General features: G+C 45.1%; 1 protein-coding gene across 1 annotated transcript; it reads right to left on the minus strand.

Moving 5' to 3' along the window:
- Positions 1-3,348: 3,348 nt before the first annotated feature.
- On the minus strand, positions 3,349-5,485 carry nog2 (noggin 2). The gene has a single exon (XM_079577551.1). It carries the CDS (start codon positions 4,607-4,609, stop codon positions 3,977-3,979), a length of 633 nt encoding a protein of 210 aa, XP_079433677.1. The 5' UTR covers positions 4,610-5,485; the 3' UTR covers positions 3,349-3,976.
- Positions 5,486-13,937: the final 8,452 nt, after the last annotated feature.

A 13,937-nucleotide genomic window follows, 5' to 3' on the forward strand; every position in this document is an offset into this window, starting at 1 on the left:
GGCGGCTGTGAAGGGGGTGTGTGGAGCTGTGTGTCCTGGGGAGCAATCAGCGAGCCATCAGAAGATGGATATGGAAATATAGATTTGAATTAGGGGAAAACTCCGATGTAACAGCACCATCCCAACAGTGATTAGGTTGAGTGGACAAGTAAACATCTTAAATGCAGTTGATGCATTAGCTGTGTGGATGCTTATGATAACCAGGGCCAGATTGCCTATTAGGAGCACTTATTAGGAAACACTTCATTTTTGCGCTTGTCGATGAATGCCTTCCTACTCTATTTGGAATAACTGGAGTGCATAAGAGCGGATCAGAAGGTCACTTAAATTGAAGTACGATTCTTGAAAACACTTTGCTTTTGCAGACTCGATGACAATCTGGATTTAGCTGAAGGTTAGAATGAAGTGTGAGCTTCTGTCAAAATCTCAAATCAGTTTTCTGAATGTGATAAAAACAACAAACTCTAGATAATGCAAATTAAGCAACAAAGCTTTTGGTGCAAAGGCCTCATTTTCTAAATTTAAGATGCACACCAGCACTACCAAAAAGCTTGAGTAACCATGGAAACAGGGCTCAGAATACACACTATTCCCAGCCCTGGCAGCTCCTTGCCACTCACGGCTCTATATTTAGGCATTATGTCTAACAAGGGTTAATCTGGGTAATCAGAAACATGTCTGTTGTGTTCCTGAATCTTAAGGCAATGCGTGCTTTTCCCACTTTACTTGACACTGTTTAGTCTTAAGCTTAATGCAACTGAGGCCCTGAGACCAATTTTTATTGTCACTCAGGTGTCCTGCTGAAATGGACAGAATTGCTCTAGGTATAGTATTCAGCTGAATGTTAGTAAAACATAAACTACTGTAACATTCCCAATAACATGTTGGTGTGAGATCAACTCCACATAAGGTTCCAAACCTGAGTAAAACCTGACACAAGAGAATTATTCAATCAGATTTTTTTTATATGACCAGCTGGAATATGTCTGTGGCATGTAAGGAATTATCTCTATTATGCATGTACTACAGGTCAGGTCTGTAAAGCTCCACCCACAAGAAAGAAGCCTTATAAAAACTGATTTGGGATCTGTTTCAGCCATCTCTGAGACTGGTGACTTCTGAACCAGGGATAATACACAGACATGCATTTCAGGCATAACTGTGGTAACACTGGGCTATAATTAGACCATTTTTGTGGCTTCATAAAGTGACAAATCAACTGAAGACCACCAGGACACGTGTAGGAGATCTGTAGCACACATACAGCACGCTCTGAGATGTGGCTGCTAATAGGCACTTGGATACACACTGCGTCTATTGCTTTTGAGACACAGCTAATGCGATGTGCCCACACACACACGGGCCACATGCCGGGGTTGGTGGTCTGCTGGTATGCTGCGTATCATCTGCCCCCTCCCTCCAGTGCTGGGGCTAATACCCTGTCATCATCAATACCCTCACAGTGCTGACTCAAAGGCTTTTACTACTGTGGGCTTTGAGCTGCACTTTCAGCCACAGCGCCTTGTCTCCGACTCTGTCTGTCTAAAGATATGTGCTGTGTGCTTGTGGCGGCTCCACACTTATTACACTATTAATCCTGCTGAGTTGTCTATGCAGGTACTGCCATGTGACCAGAGCACATTTGTTCTGGAATGAAAATGACCGCAGAGACTTTTACCACCCACCACTTGGACCACAAGCATCATGATAATGAGCGCTCATCATCTTCACCATGAGCATGTCACTCATCCCCAGGGTCTTCACCGACCTAATTGTCTGAAGGCTTTTATTCCATTCTTTTTTTGCTCTTTATCTTCTGCTTGGATATAAATATGAAATTGTTCTATCTACAGGGCATGTACACCGTTCTCTCCCAATGTTTTGGGGGAGTAATTTGGGGCCACTTTGTTAGCAGCCTGTGTTTGAGCGCTGAGACAGCACTGTCAGACAGAAATGACACTAAGTCTGACAGCAGAAGAGCTGTGGCGTCTTGACATTTTTACGGCCACTGTATGAATAATGCCCTCATGTCAACACTCCATGCGTGCTGTTCTAATGCAGAGATTAAGCACGTATCACCCCAAAAAAGACAATGTACCCAGCAATTTAAGTGAACGTTTGTAAAGCCACATACTTTACAGTCTTCTGCTTATGGCCGAATCAGGTACTGACATTTTGATCAGCAGAGAGCCAAACACAGGCTGAAGTATTCTATCATTCAGTCATTGATGAGAGTAAACCACATGGACATTCATCCTCCAGAAGACTTTGCTATTTTATTTTTGCCTCTTTTATTTTATATATGATGTTCTTAAGGTTCTAAATGAAAGTAAAAGTAGCATACTTTATACATCGCCTATTGTGTTCACTCTTGGGTCTGAACGCCACAAATGACCACGCTTTCGGGCCCTGGACCCGGGTTGAGACCCTCACATCTGACTGGCTGGCTCGGCAGGCTGTGTGTCTGAAGGTGCGCACCTCACTGGCTGGAGCCAGGGCGGCGTATTGCCTTTCACACGCTTCTAAAATACTCTCCGGGCAGAGCCTGAAAGGGTTACTGTTTCCCAAAGTGCCTCATTCTGCGCAGTCGAGAGGGGGCGGCTGAGTGGCGCCGTAGAGTCACAGACGCACTTTCTAAAAACCCCGAGACATCATCAAGAAAGAAGCTGACAGTAAGGAAAGCAGCCCCCTCCTCTCTCCTCCACCGCCCTCTCCTTCTGCTGGCACGCTGCCGTCCTTCTCTTCTTACCAAAGCCCTCAGCGGTTCTGTCACAATAAGCGAGCGGCAAGTGTCAAATCCAACTCTGGCCACAGAGCTACAAATCACTCGAAGGCACACAAGATGCGCTCAATGGAAAGTTTCGCTTTCAGACGTTAGTCATGGCTCTGTTTAAGTCGTTGATTGTATTTAAAGAATATTATAAACACCACAGACCTCCATACTTAGACAAAACGACTCATTTCTTTCATTCGGCGTGTGTTTGGCTGGGGAGTTAATTCTGCTAACGTGAAAAACAGTTGGTCATTGTTTTGGGGGCTTTGTTTTTCTCTCTCAGGGCGGTGAGACTTGAACAGGCGCCGGTCTGCTGCAGTCAGTTCACCTCGAGTCTACAAATACCTCAGTGGAACTTTGTGTGAGCCTCCAGAGTAATGCAGCCCAGAGACGCTCAGCGCAAAGCCACTGGCGCGCTCTGAATCATCATTTCAGCTCACACAAACACGCGCCTCCGCTCTTACAAACGGATGGCACTTTTGACAGGCAGTCCCGTGGACGTCACTTGACGCACCCCTTTTCACAAACCGGGGCTCCATTGGTTGACACTAAACACATTGAAAGATTGACTTTATTGCTACATCGTGATAGCCATAACATGTACACTGATATGTTTGAATTATTTATTTATTTTTCTCATTTTAGCAATATTCAAGTAGACATCTCCCATATTTTTGTTTCTGGTATACTCTGCTATTCTCTTTCCCTTTGCTCTATACTCACAATCGTTAAAATAATAAATAAAACATACAGATTTGTTTATTTCTACAATACTATTCCAAAAAGCTGAGTTCACGCCTTTATAGTATATATCTTTAGCCTCAACTTTTTAAACAATTTAATTATTATTATTATTGATATTAATGTACAAAAACCTCTAGGCAGCATTGGAGTGAAATAACAGTCAGTTCAGTTGAGAAGTTCACCTCTTGAAGAAGTGTAGCAATCCATTCTCAAAGTCTCAATGTAAAAATATTTAAAAAAAGAAAGCTCTTCCATTTGAAGTGCTCATGTTTTCCGCAGAATAAAATATGGTCCTGGATCAATTAGAAAAAATAGCTGCATTTGTCTTAAATATGTACAATGTTGGTATTTCACTTTAAATGCTATATAAAAAAATAGATTTGCTATGGTGCCCACTTTTGTAATAGTTAACAGTGCAATAGAAAACTGTATTTCCAGTCCACACCCCCTTCTCGAGGATCAGCATGAGCACTTGCACTCTGAGATGATTGGGTATTGCACCTGTATCCACGTGCAGAACTTCTGTTTGAGGAAGCCTTGACAGTACCATCGTAGAAACATCTTACTGATAGACTTGACCGGTTTACAAGACATGCCCTCAGGGAAGGAGCACGAGCGCTCCGAGAAACAGTTTCCCTCTTTTATGTAACGTGGCCAGAACCTCACGCCCAAATCCTTCCAAGTGTACACGACCGGACAGTGCGTGTATGTCCAGAGCCACTGCAGGAATTTCCTCCTCGCTTTCTTCCCCACTTTGACCCGTTTCCCATACGGGGTTTCTGTGAGGTCAAGCTTTTTAATCTCGTTGGGCATCGGCCCGTGCGGCTTCATGTGCGTGTCCGAGAGGTTCACCAGCATGGGTGAATTGATGGACATGAAGTTAGGATCAAAGTTACTGCCCAGCTTTTTCCTCAGAGTCCTCTCTACCAAGTCCTGCTCCCGTGGGTCGAACTCCGGGTCCGGGTCCTCCTTGAGGTCAGGCACTGGCAGGTGCTCACTGGGCGATGGACGGAGACGTAGGTAATGCTGGGAAGAGACCCCGAGGTGCACGCACAGCAGTACGTAGACGAGGAGCGTCTGCGAGAGCGCCATCGTTCCTCTTGTGTTGCGACAGTAACAGTTCGCTTATTTGCCCGGTGCTTGTTGTATGCAGCCCCTGGCCCTGGGCTTCATAAATAGTAGAGGTTCAGTCACCAACGAGGCGATACTTTTAATAGACCGCGGCCGCTTTGAATGACATTGGGAGCTTTACTGATGATGATGTTTGGACTGATCAAAAGCGCACAAACAAAATCACTCTTTCACGCTCGCTCCGGCCTCAGCCCCGCTCGTTCGGATTCACTTGGGGTCTCTCTCGGTTGTCATGGTTACTCCGGAGACTCTAAACGACCGAGTGCTGTGTGCAGGGACTGAATAGATCCACGGCGTCCCGGCAACAAAAATCAGACTTCACCTAATTTGAAATGTCACTGTTATTTTTACGCACGGATCTTTCGGGCGTCTCCACGTCGCCTGACGCGCTCAGCTCTGGTCAGGTCTTAAGGACGCGCGATCCACGCGCACTGACAGTTTCTAATTCCAAGATATGCACCTTACAGTGAGAATGCAAAGCTTCCAGAATGTCCTGCAGCAAGATGCAGCGTCGCTGCGGACACCTTGACTCCTCTGAACAAGTCCAAACTATTAAAAGACTCGTATAAAAGACAAAGTCTCGTCCACTTCTGCGCTCGGCATTGACCATGCGTTTCCAGAAGTCTCTAACTTCAGTCAATTCCTCACACTGTAGAATCCTTTCAGAAACGCTGCATCCTCCTTCGCCACTTCATGATGAGACTGTCCCAAACGCAGACTTGTTTTGCGGCCAATTCCTGAGGGAGTGTGTGCCCCTGTGATAAGTGGCGCTGGGTCTCTCCTACTTGAGTCAGAGTGTGTCTGTAGCGAGTGCTGCTCAGTCCCAAGTTAAATATCCCCCTACGACGGTACACAGTGTCAGAGGGTCCTGCCCACCCCGACCACTTTCACTGTGATTGACAGCTCCCCTTTTTGGGCGAACCCTCCCCTCACAACGTGGAAAATATCAGCCACAATCACAAGGATCAACTGGGTCCTAACGCACCACTTTTATCCTCTCCGCTGGTAGAGGGAAACAACTCATTGCATTTCGTGAACCATGTATATCCAAATTCAGCCCTTTCTGGCACGTCTGCCGCGCGTCACGGACTAATGGCTTCAATACGTTGTCAATAATCAGCAGAAGCAGTTTCCTCCTCTTGAACCTTTCCCATGAAATTGATGGGAAACATTTAGTAGCTTGTCTACGGAAAAGGGGCATCACATTCCACCTTTGTTCATCAGGATTTGGGTCTGCACAGGAATTGGCCCGTTGAACTTTGGGGTCACAAAATAGGCGCGTAATTAAGGGCTATAAATGGCTGCGGATAAGTAACCTTTCCCATGCTAAGCAGTCATTACACCACGAGGCAGTGGCACCAGGACCATGCCACTAAACCGTTAGATTGGAGCAGATTGATCAGTTATACAGTTCAGCTGCAGCAATAAAAAATAAATCAATAATAAAATAGTTATAATAATAATAACACATTGATGATAATAATAATAATCATCATTTTTTATTATAATAGTAATAATAACAACAACTTTGAGCGTAATTACAAAAGAAGAAATCCAAGGCACATCTGTGTTTTTGTTCTTAATTTATTCAACGGCATTTAAATGCAGTGTATTTCTTCATTTATGTTGATGGGACACAAAAGTAATCTTACAAAGTATCTTTAATGTGGATTTTTCTTGTAGGATAGGTTTATGGTTAGTGCTCCCTCTTTATTATGTTGGTCCTTTGTAGTGGTCACTAGAGGGCGTCGATCTAGCACAGTGTGGATGCCCCTGCCTCATTCAGGGACTGCTCAAATTCAAGCCCACGAGGAAAGAATGTGGGCTCTGATAGTGATGGACCAGATCAAGTCAGAAGATGCACTTGCTTTGGGGTCCAGGAGGAAAGAGAAGCACAATGGCACTAGGGCTCGCCAGGAATCTTGATTTCAAATAATGAACGATAGTGGTATGGACTGTAATGCAGTGATGCATGAGTGTGCTCTCTTGCCTGATCTGAGGTAAAGTGGATAATTTGATGGATGGTTGGACATAAATATCTGTGATGGTTTGTAGGTGCAGATTGTCTGCTTAGCAGTATCTCCGTACTTCTCTAGACCGTCCTCCCATAATGTAGTTAATGATTAGTGCCCTGTGTAGACAGGACTCAGTGGGCAGTGGGGACAGTAAGACTGAGCTGTTACTGTAGAAAATGACCACTTCCATTGTCCTCCTCTGCAGGTCTTAGTGGACTGGAGCCCCATGCCGGGAACTTGTCGTCCCAAGCCCTAATACCATCGGGCCGACCAGCAATGAGTGCATCCCCCATACCAGGGCTAATTACTGCGGAGATAAAGACAAGTGGAGGAGAAAGAGGGACGGTGAGCACAGCGGGAAAGACTGCTGTTTGTCGTGATGTGGTGTTGCTGGGTTAAAGTAGAAGTGGGGGTTCAGTGTGTATGTGGGGGGGGTAATGGCGGCGGTGCCGGATGGCAGTTTGCTGTGGAATGGCTAATTAAATAGCACCATAAAAGGACCCCGGCTTGCTTTAACGAAGCTTCTGACGAGTGGGGCTGGGGGGTTGGACTTGCATAGGAGAGAGGTGGGGTCGCCACTGAAAATTGGGCTTGTATAACAAGAGGACTTAGCTCTTTGGTTTTGCAGTGATTGTTCACGCTCCCTTAGGTCTCAATAGGGCGCATGGTGAGGGTGCTTTGGGGGGCAGCCCTTAGGCACAGATAGGACCCTCTTCTCCCCTTCTCTTGTGAATGCTACACACAAACATAGACACACGGACACCCCCCCGGCTCCACACAAAGACCTCTACCCAAGGTTCGGGCCGGAGATTATCCAGCACTGGGGCACAGCGAGGGGCAGGTCTGGCCAGACTGGCTGGCTGTGCCCACTGGGGACTGGTAGAATGGCACAGGGGGTGGATGGAGACGGACAGCTTGGACAGGGCTGAGGGGAGTTAACTTCAGTTACTCCAAGACAGTTGGAATTGCAAAATTGTTTGTTCCATTTTTATTTCATTTTTCTGGCCTATTAAAAGATACATTTACTTTTAGCAAAGTACAATCAGGTTTTTAATTGACTGACAGAGATTTAGCTTGGAACTTATATCAAAGAATTACAAAGTGCAGCATTTTGTTTTCACTTGATTTGGAAACCATTAAAAAATATAATTCACATATCATACATTGTTTTTGAAGATTGATATTTCATGTCTCACCCAAGCCGCAAACATTTTAAACTGACCAATCTGTAAAGCAAATACTGTACATGGCAGTCCACCACTGCATGTCAGTATTCTGCATTCCCCTTTATTCCCCACTGCTTCACCATCTCCTCCAGTTCTGCTTCTGTCTCCACTCTCCCCCATATTCAACTTTGTCTCCGTGCCTTAACCCAAAGCAGATGGCTTGGGAAGTATGTCAAAAATCTGTCTCCCGTTAACGTTACTTTTGAAGCCCCTCAATTTTTTTTTCTCTACAAAAAATCCCATAAAGTTATTTTTTTGCACAATACCTAGTAAACAGCATCTGTTCTGTTGAAGAGAAGAAAGGACTCCGGAGCTAAGGGTAAGGCTTGTTACTGTCTACTGTGCTCACGTGCAGTCATTCTGCATCTGCATCCTTTGTCTCCACTACAACACTGTAGTTGAGGAGGAGGGATAGCTGATCAGAGAGGTTAATGGTGATGAGAGCTGAGATCTGAGACAGTGACTTTGCCATGTGATGGAGGGTCCACTTTGAACTGGTGCTGATCAACTTGAGCGCTGCAAGAACCACACATGCACACATTCAGGCTGGCTTCAGAAACATTCAGGGCAACATTGACACAAATCTTTCAAACATATTAATTTGATCCTGAGGTTTTATCTCAGTAGAATTTTGCTAAATCAAAATGGGAATTTGACAAAGCCAATAGCCACGTATGGGCTGTCATTCGCCTGCTAAAAGCATGAAAATTAGATAGTTATTCTTGCCTGGAGGCTGGACACTCTTGTTATTCTGCTAATATGAATGAAGCCTGTTAAATTTTCTTCTCCACTTTTGAACTTAAATTCATGTGTCTCTACAAAATGTGCTAAAGTGCACTTTTTCAAAGTTAAGTGCCCTTGGGGTTAAAATAAAAATGTACATATTTTGGGTATATTTTAATTTTGGTATGGTTTGAATATCCCATCCTCTACTGCCCAGCAGTGATGATGATGAAAATAGAATGAAATAGATCACAATCTTCCAAAAAGAACAGGAAAAATTAGATTCCAAACGCCAGGAGGGCGTTCTTCCTGATCTTCCTTATGGCAGGATGACATCATTGGCTCACTGCCCAATTCCCACCACTTACAATAGGGTCACTGTTGCCTTCTCCACTGTGCCACAAGGGCCAAGAAGGGAATAGAAATGCAGAGTGCAAGACAGAAGGAGGTGACAGGGTGCCAACAATGCAAAAATGGTTGGTTAGCTCACTACTCTCTCTACTGTTGTAGACAGACGGTCAAAGGCGTCAAAAGCCTGAATGAGTGCCATGACAAGAGCTGTGACGATGGAACATCTCAAGGTTTTATCCAACAGTTGCCATATGTTTTACTTGCATTTAAGATGGAGTCTGTCAATGTAATCTAGGCTCTCATCAGTGAAATCATGGCTGGCAGGCTGCAGTGATCAGGCCTGATGCTTGTTGTTGTAGAATAGTGCTTTGATGACAAATGGAAAATGGACTACAATGGAAAAGACATCAGACAGAAAGGCTCTAAATGTTCAAATGAATATGTACCATCACACTTCCACAATTTGAATTAAGATTTCAGGCACTACAATGTTTTAATTTGACTAATACTGTGTCAAATACGAACACATGTCTTTTAAGAAGCTTTCTCCAACTTAGGTAAACCCTGACCACAATTACTGGCAATTCGGTCATTCTCCCAACCACTAAGCCATTGTGTTGCCACAGGCCATCTTGTCGAAATGAAACAGTTTGCCCACAGCCGCTGACCACAACAGATGTTCTCTTGCCTCTGCGGCATGTGTGTTCTGTTGAGTCTAGCGCCAAGGCACTTCCATAGACTGGCACTGGCAAAGAAAAAACAAAGAGAGGGAAATTCTACGATGGCGTCTTGAAGGTTTGAGACTGGCCGAGATAGCGGTCAACCTGTTTATGTTTTTTGGACTGTACTGAACATTCTGGTGCACAAGAGATTGTGCTCTCAAATAGACAGTGCTAGTTCCAGATTGAATGATGGACAATCAGTGATGTGTAGAGTGCTGCTTGTGCCCTCAGCTGCAGTCGGGGATGCCGATAAAGTGGTGGTGCTGGCCCCCACCGCCCTGTGGTATGTTTGCTGAACACACCGAGGGGTGGAAGGTGACAGCCTGCTGAGATGCCAGGAGGACTGGGAAGGTTTTGGGAAATGTCTCGCTGGTGTGCGAGCGCGCACTGCCGCCCGGTGGGTGTCTGTCTGCTTGGGAATGGACAGAAAAGAACGGGGGCTGACAACAGGCTGAGTGTGCGCTCAGAAGGATAGTTTGTCCAAGGGATGTACCAGATGTTGACTCACACTGGTTTGCTAATCGCGAGCCACAAGCCCCTGGAGCCACGAGCAAATAGGAACGTCTGCCTTTTTCTGTCACCACAGGGAAAATGGATTGGGCCCGGGAGGAGTGGCAGAAAAGCAGGTATGAAAAATGAAGGAAGTGGTCGGATTGAAAAGAAAAAAAACAATACAAACCCCAAGGCTAAGTGTCCATTCAGGATTGTGGTGCCTTTAACAGGACACCCAGCAGGAACAGGAAACGCCCACTCCCTCCCACAAGTCATTGGAAATAAGGATCTCTTCTTAATTGAGAGCCTCAAGAGTAAGACTCAACCAATAGAGTGCCCAACAGCCGCACACGGACAGATGAGCATTCTCTCATCTGAACTTTTCTACTTGTGAACGAGCAAATTGAACAGGCTGCAAGTAAGCATGGATCTGCACTTTGACTGGTTTGCTATAGACTGGTAAACTCTGCAACAGGAAGCGGACAACAGATAGAAGTCTCCATACGCCAAGGAGCAGACGCAGGCTGTTAAACACATTTACACTGCAGTAACTTTCACAAGTCACAGGGCCTATGGAGGCAGCCCATCAGAGCCAAGCACATCAACAAGGTGCTATTGATACTGCAGGACTGTGCTGCTGTCAGTCTGAGAGGCACACAACATCAACAATTGTGGTTTGTGCCAGTAACCTTGTTGACCTTATTTAACCTTGGATTTGGCCAGTTCATAGCCCAGACTACAAATGGCCATTGACAAAGAGAATTGGGGAAGCGGTTTGTGTAGGACCGATGTTGACTCTGTGGACAGGCAGTTGTTTCATGATCCACTCAGAGACATCACAGGTATACGAGATATTGTGGTGAGTTTACAAAATGCAAAAGACGTTATTAGAGCCTAAGACGGAGACAGACTAGAGGAGCCGGGCACCTTTCTCCGTGTGGCTGCTAATAGTGTGTGTGTGTGTGTGTATGTGTGGTGTAATTACAGCCAGGAGAAGTATCGTCAGTCTGTCTGTGGCATGCAGTGGTGCTGCTGACCTTCCCTCTCAGCTTTGAGCTCTCCTCTCTCCTCGGCACGGGGGACTGTCTGACTGGGTCCCTCTCCACCCACACTCACACACACATCCACACACACACAAAGATGCTAACAGGACAGCTGGGTGCCTCCCCAAAATATAATGGTTACATTTTGAATCCTATGACACATACTAAAGTTCACTTTTGACATACTTCACTATCCCCATCAGATCCAATGCACATTTTTGTTATCTAACTTCCATTAATTCATGCACTTTTAGACTGCTCATTGGCTAACAAATTGAGCGTTAATATTCATTTAACTTTACTCATATTTAACTTTATCAACATGTTCTTGAGTGTGTTTTTAAAGTTGTCAAGCATGAACTAAAGACTTAAACATACAGTTTATCAAGTTTATTTGTATGAGACCAGACCACAAGTGGCTTACAGTTCCCTAATGCAATCATTCATGTGGCCTTGTAAAAATACACAGTGGTGTCTCGCTCATACTAGTTCCTAATGTGCCTCCATCATATGCCTCGAGTTGTACACAGTTCACCTTAAAGCACTGACTGTGACATGAGTCTGATGGGGCGAGTGATGGAGGGATCCACCCGGCTCCGGCTCTTATTTACCTGTCTGTTTCTCTAACTTTTAGTGAGCTGATCCAGTATCTCGCCACACTGGGCTAGGGTGCACACAGGACACTATAATGAGCGTGCCTGGCATCAACCTTACAGGCTTTTGGTCTTCAGTCCAACATCCTGAAGATGAGGTGGTGATGAACATGTGCGATTTATCACCAGAGAACAGGAATATTGGGAAAAGATCAAACTCCCTGCTCATCTCTGCCGCTGTTTTCAGGACAGATGCATTTGCATTGTGGGTGTTGTCAACGGCATGGAAGTGTGTCCAACATGTCTGTTTGTGTGGAGAGTCTGTGTCCAAGTTGGACTGGAATGTCTCGGGACATTGTGAATCCTAATGATCAACATTGTGATCCTGTGTTACTTGTGCTGCATGTGGCTTCACCAAAGAGCCAAAGAATTGACGGCTGCAGCTAAATTCCATTACCTGTGTTTGAAGACTGGTGCAGGAGAAACACACTTTGTGTCCATTTAAGGCATGTACTACTTTTTGGTCCAGGCCAATGAGTGTAAATCACAGTAAGAAACGGCTCTAGCTGTGAAGCGCAAGCTGTGGCAACATTTGATAACTGCTGTATTGGTGCATAATGGTGTTATCAAATTAATTTAGCCAACTCTGTGATACTCTGTTTTGATACATTGATGTTTGAAGAAATAATTTGATTTAAAGTTGAACGTGACTTGAAAATAAAGATGCTCATCAGACTTAATATCATGATCTCATGAAGTTAAATGTTTACATATACGTTTCTGATTGGATTGGTGTATGTTTTTGTTTGTGATTTACTCATCTAAACTGGGATGCTTCAGGTAAACAACCTGTGTGTGCAGAATGTGCCTTGGCTCCTCTCTCAGTGCGTCCATGGGGATTTATTTGAGCCCTTATTGCAGCGGTGAGCCTGTGGCGGAGATGAAAGCATGCCTTCACCGTGTGGCCCCAGTTTCTATAGCTATGGACACAGACTCACACTGGCCTGGGACAATAGAGGGGGCCCTGCCACTCGCCCCTGCCAAAGCCCACTACTCTCCCCACCCCATCCGTCACCGCAATCATATTTTCAAAACAAAAACACAGCTGGGGGGGGTGTGGGGATGATTGAAGTGCGTTTGATGTATCGGTATGTCACTGCATACGGAGTTATTTTTAGGCACGCGTTTGTTCCGAGTGTTAACATGCTCGTTTGACTGGGCTCTGAACATGGATGCCTGCCTTAGTGTGTGCTGATGCAAGTGAGAGCCTTTGATTTGGTGGCCGGAGCGTGCCTAATGTGACTGCTGGCCGGGTGGGGTCGCAGAGTGAGGGGGTGGCACGGTTGAGCCTCTTGCCCTCATACTGTCTATCCCGCAGCGGCCTAAGGGTCCCACTGCAAACTTGAAAGGCACCAAAGGAATCCCCCTCTGGACCCCCCTCACATGGTTTCAGAAAGCATGACATCATCTTTGGGCACAAAGACGGCTGCGCTGGGGTCCGCATCAAAGAGTGTGAGCTCAGTGTACACATCACATCATGCCTGGAGCAGGTTTTGTTATTAAAGTCCATTACTATAGATAAAACTATGTTTATTTTTGTTGGACACATTCCAGCCTCAGCGTCGTTGGTTCAAGTCTCGTCTTCGACCATTTGATGAACATCTCTCCCCTTTCACCCTGTGCTATCCTTTCCAATAAAGTAGTCTATAGGCCAATTATCTGGGGGGGAAAACAAGCAAAAGCTTAGATAATTCCAAAAAGAATCACTTCACATACAATAACAAAATAAAAATCTCCTTTTAATTATGGTCTGGATTTTTGCAACATTGCATAGATGGCCCTTCACAGATGTGCAGCTGTGAGCTGGGAAACCTCACAAACCATGCTTTTAGTTTTTCATCCATCCTATTATTCTTTTACCACTTATCGGGCCCGCTCAGCTCGCTGAATTTGGGTGGGCAAACTTGAATTATAGGTGGGCACAGTAAAGTCTAATATAGATACAAACCATAGGAATTTAGATTAGATATATTGGAAATATTGTTTATAACCAGAGCCAGCCCTGGCACTTAGTGAAAACCCTCCAAAACATTTTCTTAAAAGAATAACAGCACTTGCAGATGT

Source organism: Gobius niger (assembly GCF_951799975.1).
Source record: "Gobius niger genome assembly, chromosome: 19".
Classification (NCBI taxonomy): domain Eukaryota; kingdom Metazoa; phylum Chordata; class Actinopteri; order Gobiiformes; family Gobiidae; genus Gobius; species Gobius niger.